General features: G+C 42.7%; 1 protein-coding gene across 6 annotated transcripts in view; it reads left to right on the forward strand.

Annotated features, from left to right (window-relative positions):
* The window catches only part of LOC117369215 (piezo-type mechanosensitive ion channel component 2-like), a 209,942-nt gene that overhangs the window by 150,993 nt on the left and 46,740 nt on the right, over positions 1-12,209 (forward strand). For all 6 annotated transcript variants that reach the window (XM_033963416.1, XM_033963420.1, XM_033963419.1 and 3 more), the window contains 4 exons: positions 1,019-1,139; positions 5,696-5,755; positions 8,344-8,510; positions 11,212-11,405. In XM_033963416.1, coding sequence (XP_033819307.1) covers positions 1,019-1,139; positions 5,696-5,755; positions 8,344-8,510; positions 11,212-11,405 — 542 coding nt within the window. The remainder of the gene's footprint in view (positions 1-1,018; positions 1,140-5,695; positions 5,756-8,343; positions 8,511-11,211; positions 11,406-12,209) is intronic.

Raw genomic sequence — 12,209 nt, forward strand, 5'->3', positions numbered from 1 at the left:
CCACCTGCCAAAAAGTGGCTTAACTGCAACATCACAGGCTGCTGCGTTAACTTTTTACCGCTAATGTGAACAGCACGTGACCAAGAAAATAAAAGACTGCAATTATGCTGCACTGAATTTGGCCTTAGCGTGCAGGAAAGTCCCCATGTTAAAATGTGCTAAAGCTGGATTCTAGTGTGGTTTAGTAAAAGTGGCCCAAATTCCTTTAAGAAGCAGTTTTGAATAAGTGTGAAATCTGTGGGTATTTTTCATCTGTGAACTTGGCCTCATTTGTCAAAGGGAAGGTGTGTGCATTAGTAAAATCTATCTATATTTTTACCTCTGGACAGTGGCAAGCGAAAGCCCACCCTAGCCCCGCCCCCCACCGCCTGCACTGTCGGGCAGGGAGGAAGTCTGTGCATGTGCGGCCATCATGCGCGGATTTCCTCCCTGGCTGACACAGCTTTTCAAAACCCGGACAAAGTGCTGGGTTTTGAAAGGCCATCCGGAACCCCGGACATGTCCTGAAAAGGAGCACATGTCCGTGGAAATCTGGACATCTGGTAACCCTAGGCCTGCTGCTCGAGCCGGTTTTGCCTTTCCTTCTGATGTAATTTCCTGATCTTGCGACCAGGAAGTGATTTCAGAGGGGAGCCAGGCTGGCTGGAGGAAGTTGCTGGCGAAGATTTAAAGATGTACCGGGGGGAAGGGAGGGGAAGGGTGCGAGCGCGGCATGGGGGAGTGGAGAGGTGCTGGCGCCCCCCACCAAGACTGCGCCCAGGGTGGCCCGCCCCCCACCTGACCATGCCACTGCCCCTGGAAAAGAAAGGCAATTTTCAATTTACCCAGCTAGAAGTCTTGTGAAAAATATATGATTTCTAATATCACAACCTATTCACAGCTCCAGATTACAATTGATGTGTTGTGTTTTTCATCATCTGGTTGTCCTTTTCGTAGCTAGAATAAATCATGCAATATGCTAATTCACGCCTTAGCAAACTGAAGGCTGGCATGAGGTAATGAGTCTTCTCCCATGCAGCTGGCTTATGAAGCCTGGATGACCAGCTCTAAGTCTGCCTTAAAAATCAGGAAAAATGATGAGAGCACAGTCAAGAGGGAACAGATGAAGAAAGAGGAGAAGGAGAAGCAGCAGCCGGAAGGTAACGCAACAATTTCAAGCTCAACATTTTGCTGAGCAAGTTCTAAAGGCAGCCTGAAAAGACAGCAGCTAACTTTGTGTGTGTGTGTGTGCGTGTTCATTTTCATTTGAAAACATTTTTATTGGAATTTTAAGATATGAAATATAAGAAAGAGTGAAAATGTCCAACCTGGTGAATGCGATCTTCTTTAGAAAGTCCTTTATCTAATATAATAAAATGCTAGGCCGCGCATACGCACTAAAAAAAAAGTGTTCCCTGACCTGTCGTGAACATGAGAGTGCGCATGCGCGGCCCCGGCTCTCACTGTGCATGGTTCTGTGTCCATCGCGCTTATGCTCAAGCTGCCGCCACGGCTCCTCTCTCGAACTGCACCAGGATCGAGAGAGGAGCTGCGGCGGCGGCTTTCAACTAAAAAAAAAAAATAATAATAATAATACACAGCTGGGGGTCGCCGCTCTCACTCGGCTCTCACGGTGCCGGCGGCCGGCGAACCCTAATTGCGGCGGCTTTCAACTACAAAAACAAACAAAAAAAAACAAACAGCTGAGGGTAGCAGCTCTCACCCGGCTCTCACGGTGCGGCGAACGGCAAACCCTAATGAACATTGAATCAAAGGAAACAACCGGGGCTGCCTAAAGAAACAAAGTTAGGAGCTCTGTCGGCTGCCAGTCCACTTCTAATGCTCCCTCTCACCTACTCCCGCTATGGAACTTGCCTCCCTGCTCGCGCACATCTCCATCAAGGAAAAACAGCATTACCGACCAAAGTTTATTTTAAAGTTTAACGCCACTGCGGCGGCTCCTCTCATCAGCCACACCTGCGCCGGAGAAGGCTTCCGACGCAGACAGCGATAGTGCGAGTAGCCGCCACAGCGGCTTTAAACTTTAAAAATAAACTTTGGCTGGTAGTGCTGTTTTTCGTGATGGAGGTCTGCGTGAGCTCTCCCAGAGCCTGGCCCGCACCAAAACGCGTTCCTACGGCAGTAGGCTAGCGTGAGGGGGGGAGAAAAAGGAAGGGACGCCTACTGCTGGACAGGGGGAGAAGGAAAGAGGTGCTGATGGACGGGGGGGGGTGAAGAAAAAGGAACGGAGGCCTAATGTTGGACAGGGGGAGAAGGAAGGTGCTGCTGGACACAGGGGAGGTAAAAGGAAGGGAGAATGGACAGGGGGAGCAGGCAAGGGGTGGTGATGGACAGCCAAGGAAAAAGAAAGACAGAAAGAAAGAAAGCGGCTAAGGAGAGAGAGAGAGAGAGAAAGAAATAAAGAGAGACACACACACATATATTCTAGCACCCGTTAATGTAACGGGCTATAAGACTAGTTCATCCATAAAATCAATGACCCGACATGTACATGTTTCGGCCTAAAAGGCCTGCTTCAGGAGTCTCAATTTCTTTTGAATGTGGGAATCTTAAATAAAAACTTTCTGTCCATCCGTTTTATATTGTACATATTACATTGTCGGCAGCGTTTTTCTACCAACAGCTACAATATATAACAGATGACCAGAAATTTTTTATTTAAGATTCCCACATTCAAAAGAAATTGAGACTCCTGAAGCAGGCCTTTTAGGATGAAACATGTACATGTCGGGTCATTGATTTTTATGGATGAATAAAGGCTTTCTAAAGAAGAACGCATTCACCAGGTTTATTGGACATTTCCACTCTTTGTTCTATTTCGTTGATATTTGTGGATTTGGGTTCTCCTGTTTTTGTTGAAGATATGAAATATAACATTAATTAAATAAATATAACAAAAAGGAAATTTTACAGTACAGATAATACATACATATTAAACACAAATGCATGAAGGATTCCTATGGAGACCAAGATATTAAGGTATAACTAATCTAACAATGTGAAAAACATTAGAGTTAAATATTGTACCAACGTATAAACCAGTTGAAATGTATCCAAAATTCAGGACTGAAAAGAAACATTTGTTATTGGTGTTATGGGGGGGGGGATTGTTTTTGTTTTTTAAATGTTCAATAATTTTTTATTAAGTTTTTTTAAAAAAATATACATAACAAAAATCTTACAAACAATATCATCTCAACTCAGTTAATACATTGTAGATATATAAATTCAAAGATATCAACAATCATTTATCATCACAATACAAACACGATAAAGTACCTCCCAATACATCCTCCTCCCTTCCCACCCCCCCTTCCCCCCTCCACCCATCCCATTTCCAAATATTACAAATAAATAGTGCTTCACTTTATGATTACAAATGTAATGAGTTCACTATATAAATAAACTGCGTGCTCTAACTGATAATTGTTGTATATAAGGTTCCCAGGTCATCCAAAATTTACTCTAAAAATTTATTGGTTTTAAAGCTCTTATTAGTGAGGCAATTAGCTTTGCATTCATAATTATGAATCATCAGGACTGTAGCCCACCAAAAAGAGGTATTTAATAGTTTGCGCGTGTTTATATGTGTACGTCAAAAGGGTCATGGATTTGATACTCTGCATTTTAGTGGTACAAACAAGGCAGTTTATGTAAGACCAGAGATACTTTAAAAAAACTTTTGAAGACACAGTTATTTGTTGATGCGTTTATGTGAATAAAAGGCATTATTAGCAGGGTAGGCAACATGAAGGGGTTTTTTGTTTTTTTTTAATTGGTTTGTATGTTGACTGTAAACTGCCTAGAATTTTAGGCGGTATATAAATTTTTTTTAAATAAATAAATTATATGCAGGTACTTTCTCTGACCCCAGGGGGCTCCCAACCTAGGGCTCTCTTTTACTAAGGTGCACTATGGGCTCCTTGTACTAAGCTGCGTTAGGGCTTTAACGCACGGAATAGCATGCGCTTTATTGCCGCATGTGCTAGACCTTAACGCCAGCTTTGAGCTGGTGTTAGTTCTAGAAGCGTAGCGCCCGGTAATTTCCTGCGTGCGCTAAAAACTGCTAGCGCACCTTAATAAAAGGAGTCCCATGTGTTTTAACTAACGCATCCGTAGGATAACATGCACACGTTGGCATTTAGCATGTGATTATGACACACTAATATTTAACGTGCTCTAAAAAGCATAGCGCACCTTAGTAAAAGAGGGGGGTAAGTTTTTGTAGCTGAGGCAACAGAGTCATAAGAAGTTACAGTAGGAATCGACCCAGTTCACTGATCATTAGACTGCTCCTCGTGTGTGTGTGTGTGTGCGTGTCCCTTAGCCTACCCATGATCCTCCAATGTGTATGCCCTCTCCCAGTTACCCACTAAGCAGCTTTTGCACTTTTCCATTAAAGAATAGCACTTAGCACTTACACATGAAGGTGCCAATTATTTGGCGATTCTGATAGGTGTGCTATTATTCTAGAACAGGGGTCTCCAAACTTTTCACCACGAGGGCCACTTTGGGGTACTTGAGCACTTTTCAGCGGGCCATGGTATAAAAAAGATTAATAACTCTAGATATATGAGTTTTATTGAAAGCAGAAAAGTTTATAAACTAATTACAGAGTATGTGAGATTAAATTATCGTATATTAATGACGACGAACACTACCAGCAAATTCTCATATTTTCATCACACATTATAATAAAATCATTAATGTGAATGATGGAACTGTTTTTGGGGCTCCTTTTACTAAGCTGCGATAGCATTTTTAGCACGCCCAGAATTGCCGCATGCACTAAACCCGCACTACGCGGCTAGAACTAATGCCAGCTCAATGCTGGCGTTGGTGTCTAGCGTGTGCAGCAATTCCGCGTACGCGCTAAAACCGCTATCGCAGCTTAGTAAAAGGAGCCCTTTGTGTTTTTAAAATCTTATTAAACTGAGGTTCAAATTTTGAAACGCTAATTACAAGTAGCGACTTCAAATGTTCATCAGATAAATTTGCCCCATATTTTGACTTGATATATTTCATTCGGGGGAAAAAGTATTCCGCAAAGATATCAAAAGTTGTGAATAATATTAACATAATATGGAATATCAATATATTTTGAACACAATTTTAATGAATGCATTTGAAATCTATCAACACCCCATGTAGTTGGGTTTTTTTTGCGGATGCTCATTGGAAAATTGGTGCATTTCCGCGGGCTGGATAAAATCATAATGCAGGCCGGATGTGGCCCGCAGGCTGTATTTTGGACACCCCTGTTCTATAACATACTTGTGCTATTTGGTGCCAGACATTAAGCACCGGGTAATAGAATGAGAGGCATAAAGTATAAAGCAATCAGGAAGATGGTGATTAAACTTCTGTTCATTAAGAGACTTCCAAGGAGGAGACAAGACTTACTGGGTAGAGCTGTGAGCGAGTTTTCTATCCCTTTTTTTTTTTTTTTTTAACTTTCTTTATTGATATTTTGAACTTGACAATGTACTGTATATACATTTGAAAAAGAAAAAAAAATCTGTATGAAAAATACATTATTAACATCAGAATTATTACAATAAAGATTTTAAATCCCTTCTTAACCTATAACAGTAATGATGTATATTATACTATCAATATTATAAAATATTATGAAATTTGTTTTCTATCCCTTTATTCTCTCTCTCTCTCTCTCTCTCTCTCATGAAAACTGTAGAGACTGAAGAAGAACCCAGTGAAACTACAATGGATGTGGCAAGCACTGAGGAAGGACCAGGTGAGAAAATTCAGATAACTACAATAATTATAATTACAGTAGGGATATACACAGCAACTTTCCTCTTTGGAAAAAGAAAAAATTCTAATGTACTTTATAACTGAACACATGAGAAATACGTCCTCGGGCAGGTCTGGGATAGGTCAAGCAATTAGAGGCTAACTGAAAACAGTGGCTTTGGTTCTGGCCGTAACTGAATCTGTGGGCAGAGGGGTGGGCATGGGGGGGGGGGGGCACCATGGCCTTGGGTGTCTCCTGCCCTCACTATGCCACTGGTGTGCACCCACATTGCTTGCACTTACTTGCATGATGTTCCACTGTTAGATGCACAAACAAAATTAGTATTTAAAATTGCATTTGTAAGCCTAAGGTCTTCTGGTGGCCCCCAGAGCTTTCTCATGTCCATTCTGTGGCCCTGTACATGGAAAAGGTTGGACATTACAGAATGTAAATATAATATTTAGGCTCTCACACTTACATTGGCCATAGAGCTAGTGTATGGGCAGGTGCCTAAGTGCAGCAGGGATGCAATCGGAGGTAGTGCACATAAATGGGAGCTCCGCCCATGTCACACTCATGCTCCACCCCCTGCGTGCACTCCCTTGCAAATACCAGTTCTGTAAGTTAAGTGGGTATTTACAAAATGGAGCTTAGGGCCCCTTGCTAGCACTTCCATTCATAACCACTAATATTCCAAATATTTATGTGCATAATACATACAAAAATAGGGGCATCTGGGTCATAGAACTACCCTTTAAATGTCTTTTGTTTCTATCTGATTTTGCTGCAAAACAGAAACCGTTCACAGAAGCATTACTTGGTCCACACAGTCTGCTTATTCCTGCTTGCTGTCTGTAGTTACTTGATCTGTGCTTTTCTTCCTCCTTCCGCATCAATAAGGTCCTTTTGGGTCTATCCTATGTTTGTGGGATTCACCCTACCCCTATCCCTCTAGACCAGTGGTCTCAAACTCGCAGTCCTGGGGCCAGGTACTATTTTGTGGCCCTCGGTATGTTTATCATAATCACAAAAGTAAAATAAAACAGTTTCTTGATCATGTCTCTTTAGCTATAAATTACAATATTATTATTAAGACTTAGCCAAAAGGAAAGATTTATAAATTGTCATTTCTTTAATAAGACATTAACTATTTTTTTCTGAGGCCCTCCAAGTACAGTGGTGCCTCGCATAACGGCCGCCTCGCACAGCGAACGCTGCGCACAACGAACTTCTTGTCTTGATCCGTACAACGGACTTCGTTTCACACAACGAAGTCGCCCGAGCTGCATCCGCGCCTACTGCTGATGCGTTGGGGGGGGCGGAGCTACTCTCGCCGCTTCCCCGATGCTAAAAAAAAAAAAAAAAGAAAAGAAAAGTGGACGGTTTGCTCGTTAGGGAGCTTCGTTGCGTTTTAGACATAAAAGGCAGCCCTTCCACTCCCCGAGCAGGAAGTGAAGGGAGGAGCCCGGAGCTCGCGCCGCTCAGCTGATCCCACGCTCGCGCTCCGCTCTAGCCGGTGCAGCCCAGGGCCATTGGAAGAGAAGCAGCAGCCGCTGGCCGTCATGGAAGTGCAACTGGCTCCCTTCCGGGCCTGGGCCGACTTCTTCCCGGGCTCCGATCGCTTCGCCAAGCCCGATTTCAAGGACATCAACAAATGGAACAACCGAGTGGTCAGCAACCTGCTCTACTACCAGACCAACTACCTGGCAGTGGCGGCGCTGACGGTCCTGGTGGTGGGGTGAGTCTGATGGGCCCCGCCCTTTCGGACCCTCTCGAGCCACCGTTTGCTTTCTTCCCGGAAGGGTTTGGGGCTAACTTCAGCTTCTGTGTCTGGAGGTTTTCCAGTTCTAGCCCTATTTTACAGGGATGCTTAAATTAAGAACTAGGACTTCCAATAATGATTTTAAAAAATGGACGTTTAACTGCAGTATTGGGTCCCTTCCTTTTACTTTGCTGAACAGCAGAAGGTGGTAGATGCTGGATTTGGCAAGGCCTTAACGCATGGCACTGCCTGCTCACTCCATTAGGAAACATACAGTGAAGATGTGCAAGATTCGATAGACTCTACTTAGTCTGTCTTTAAATTTAAAAAATGTGTGTTTTTAGATGTATCTAAATGAAAATAATAACAAAAAATTTATCTTTTTTATGTCATCTTAGCATATTTTATGCTGCAGAACGAATTATTTTGTTTTACATGTATTGTTATGGGAAAACGCGTTTCACATAACGAACTTTTCGCATAACAAACTTGCTCCTGGAACGAATTAAGTTCGTTGTGTGAGGCACCACTGTACCTACAAATCCAAAATGTGGCCCTGCAAAGGGTGTGAGTTTGAGACCACTGATCTAGAGGAAATTTTCCCCAAATGGTGATGTATCGTATCCCTCTCTGCATCTCCCAGTGCAGGATGGAATCTCCTATCACACATGTGTCATACTGTTGTTCTATATTGTATTGAGGTGGTGGGGAGGGGGGGGCGGAGTTAAGATAATTACATGGAAACTGAAACAATGCATCCTTGTTTTGTTTTTTTTCCCTCCACTTTTGTAACATCTGTTTCTCACTTGTTTTCCTCTGGGACCAGAAACTATCATCCAGAGGATTGTGAACATTGCCAAGTTTGCCTGTGTGTTCATCCAGGCTTTGCTTGATGACACAATCGAGACTCTGAATTCACTCTGCAAAACTAACCTGGACATAGCAAGAGTTTTGAGAATCGAGAGGTGCATGTTACGGAGAGAACTCAACAAGGTGAGATGGAGGCTAGATTCCAGAATCTTCTTTTCTGTGTGGTGAATCCTGTCGCTATAAAAAGTTGGGATCTGGAAATATAGTTTGCATAGGATGCTATAACCAATATGGGAATAAGCATCCTCCCTTAGCCTTTGATGTTTGTCTACGACAGAAAGGATAAACCAGTGGTCTCAAACTCGCGGCCCGGGCATCACATGCGGCCCGCCAGGTCCTATTTTGAGGCCCTTGGTATATTTATCATAATCACAAAAGTAAAATAAAACCGTTTTGATCATATGTCTCTTTACCTATAAATTACATTACATTTACCTATAAATAAATTATTATTAAGACTTAGCCAAAAGGAAAGATTTATAAACTATAAAGAGTTTTACCTCATGCAAAATTGTCATTTCTTTAATAAGAAGAAATTAACTATTCTTTTTGCGGCCCTCCAAGTACCTACAAATCCAAAATGTGGCCCTGCAAAGGGTTTGAGTTTGAGACCACTGGGATAAACGGATGTAGAAACTAAATTTAGGGATATCACTTTACTCCAGGTCAACCAAGAAACCCGATTCAGTCCTTGTTTTAGTGTGTTGCACGCAGGGATATGGTGTTCTGCTTTTCTTATGTAACCCAATAGGAATATCAGAACTATAAATCCATATATGCAATAGGGAAATTCCAAAATTGGATCAGCCTGTTTGGGGGTGAGATGGAAACCCTATAAGAGTGATTTTTCAACCATTTTCATGTCATGGCATACTTGCAAGGCACAAAAATTGTCAAGGGTGCTGAAGGAACTTAGGAAAGTTCTGGAGACTCCGCTGACTGACCTTTTCAATGAGTGTCTAGAGTAGAGAGAGGTACCAGAGGACTGGAGAAGGGCGAATGTGGTTCCTCTCCACAAAAGTGGAAGTAAGGAAGAAGTAGGGAATTACAGGCCAGTAAGTCTGACTTCTGTGGTAAGCAAATTAATGGAAACACTTTTAAAACAGAGAATGGTGAAGTTTCTTGAATCCTGTGATTACAGGACCAGAAGCAACATAGATTCATTAGAGGTAGATCTTGTCAGACAAATCTGATCAATTTCTTTGACTGAGTGGCTAGAGAACTGGATAGAGGGAGTGCAATAGATGTGGTGTATTTAGATTTCAGCAAAGCTTTTGACAGTGTTCCACACAGACATCTAATAAATAAACTGAGTGCCCTCGAGATGGGTCCCAAAGTGACTAGGACTGGCCATGAAATCCTCAGGCGTTATAGAGGCAGATTTTCTGTTTCATGCAGATATTTGGGGGGAGGGAGGGGGTCATTGACCACTGGGGAAATGTGGGGGGGGGGGGGGGCTATATTTTCATCCCTCCAGTGGTTATCTGGTCAGTTTGGGTACCTTTATGGCTCATATTCATTTTGAAAACAGGTCTAACCCAAAGTGCCCTGATTATTTTGTAAAATGTTTGATTATCGCTGTAAAACGTCCAAGTGCTAAGTCAACTCTATTCCTGTCCAAAACACACCTCTAACTCACTCCCTTAAGATTTAGATGCACTGGAGACAAAACGATCAGAAAGACGTCTATAACATAGCAGAACGCGACTTGGGCGTGATCATTAGCGAAGACATGAAGACTGCCAATCAGGTGGAGAAAGCTTCCTCCAGGGCTAGGCAAATCATGGGTTGTATCCGTAGAAGTTTCGTCAGTTGTAAGCCCGAGGTCATAATGCCGTTGTACAGATCCATCTGGAATACTGTGTGCAGTTCTGGAGGCCGCATTATCAAAAGGATGTGTGGAGAGTTGAGTCGGTTCAGCGAATGGCCACCAGAATGGTTTCAGGACTCGAGGATCTCCTGTATGAGGAACCGCTGGATAAGTTGCAGCTATACTCACTCGAAGAATGCAGAGAGAGGGGAGACATGATTGAGACGTTCAAATATGTCACGGGCCGTATCGAGGGGGAAGAAGATCTCTTTTTTCTTAAAGGACCCACGGCGACAAGGGGGCATCTGTGGATAATCAAGGGTGGGAAATTTCATGGCGATACCAGAAAATATTTCTTCACCGAAAGGGTGGTTGACCGTTGAAATAATCTTCCACAGCAGGTAATTGAGGTCAGCAGCGTGCCAGATTTTAAGAAAAGATGGGATTGGCATGTTGGATCTCTTCATGGAGGTAGATAGGGAGTGGGTCTTTGGTGTGGGCAGACTGGATGGGCCGTGGCCCTTTTCTGCCATCATTTTTCTATGTTTCAAAAATGCCTACTTGGCTGGTTTATGCCATCTTTTGGACGTCTATCTTTTTTGAAAATGAGCCCCATTATCTTACAATTCTATGAAGCTTACCATAGTACATTCATAATATCTCTGAAACAGATTTTAAACTCCCCCCCCCCAATAATTATCAACTCACAAAATTATAAAATTATACAGTGGCATAAAATACTGGTCCTACCAATACAATCATTGGCAATTTAATCAAATGAAAATATTACTTAAAAGCCATCAGATGTTTCTTACAGTTCAAAAATGAAGTTCAAGAAGCAATAAATTCCATAAAAAATTGATGATCTGATTTCCATTCATATCTCAGCATCTAGTTCAATAAGACAGGCCATGATAAAATGCACTGAAACGACAAAGGAAACCCCTATTGAAAGATCCCATGGAGGTCAGAGGAGGGTATAATTCATTTCCTCTGATCTCACTTCTTCTTTAGGGAAAAGAAGCATCCGAGGAAAGCATACTCCAGTTCTATAGCTCTCAGCAGAGAAAGAAGAACCAAGCAACTTTATCCTGTGATGGGAGTGAATCCGACACTGTAGAATTGGCGAAGAAGAGAAATGAGCTCTTAGCATCCCACAAAGCCTCCAGTAGGGAGTCCAGACTGTCCCAGGACAGCATGCTATCCAGGTGAGCTACAAGCAGTACCTCTGAGTTCTGGTTGGGATTGGGGGTTTTTTTTTTCCCCAATTTAAATTATGGAAATAAAAATATGACGATTGAGGAACCAAACTGGAAGACAGTAGGAAAATCACCTTCCCTCCAAAATCCTACTTTTCCTATTCTCCTTCTCTTTCTGGACCCCCCCCCCCCCTCACCAAAGTTACCTTTTGTTCTCTTTCTGCAGCTTCTTTCAAACTAGGGTTTCCAAGTAATGCACCTTTCAAATGGCTCAGAAAGCAGGACTCTCCTTCATTAAATGTGATTTTTTAAAAAAAAAAATTTAATTCATGCCTTTTCAGATAGCTCAAGATGAGTTACATTAGGGTACAGTAGGCATGTCCTTGAAAGACATATCCCCTCCGCCTTTTACAAAACTGTAGCGCGGTTTCTAGTGCCGGCCGCAGCGGTAACAACTCTGGTGCTCATAGAATTCCTACCTGAGGCAATGCAAGGTCAGTGGGATTTGAACGCTGGATTCCCTGGTTCTCAGCCCCCTGTGACTTCTCTTTGTAGGTTCAAATTTAGGTTTGGATTCGGCACTGAAACTCACCAGAAATCTGGATTTTGGTTTTGTCCAAAAAGTATGTGTATTTTCGACTGAAACTGTTGCTCCGCCTCGCTCTCCACCTCCACCACCGCAGCTGCCTGTTTCCTGCCAGAAGAGGGTAGATCTTCCTGGACCGGCCAGCCATCTGATTCTAACCCCTCTGCTCTCCCACTACCTGAAGGACCACCCCAGGCCCCAGGAGAGCTTTTAAATGAGCTGGTAGT

The sequence above is a fragment of the Geotrypetes seraphini genome, chromosome 11 (genome assembly GCF_902459505.1).
Source record: "Geotrypetes seraphini chromosome 11, aGeoSer1.1, whole genome shotgun sequence".
Classification (NCBI taxonomy): domain Eukaryota; kingdom Metazoa; phylum Chordata; class Amphibia; order Gymnophiona; family Dermophiidae; genus Geotrypetes; species Geotrypetes seraphini.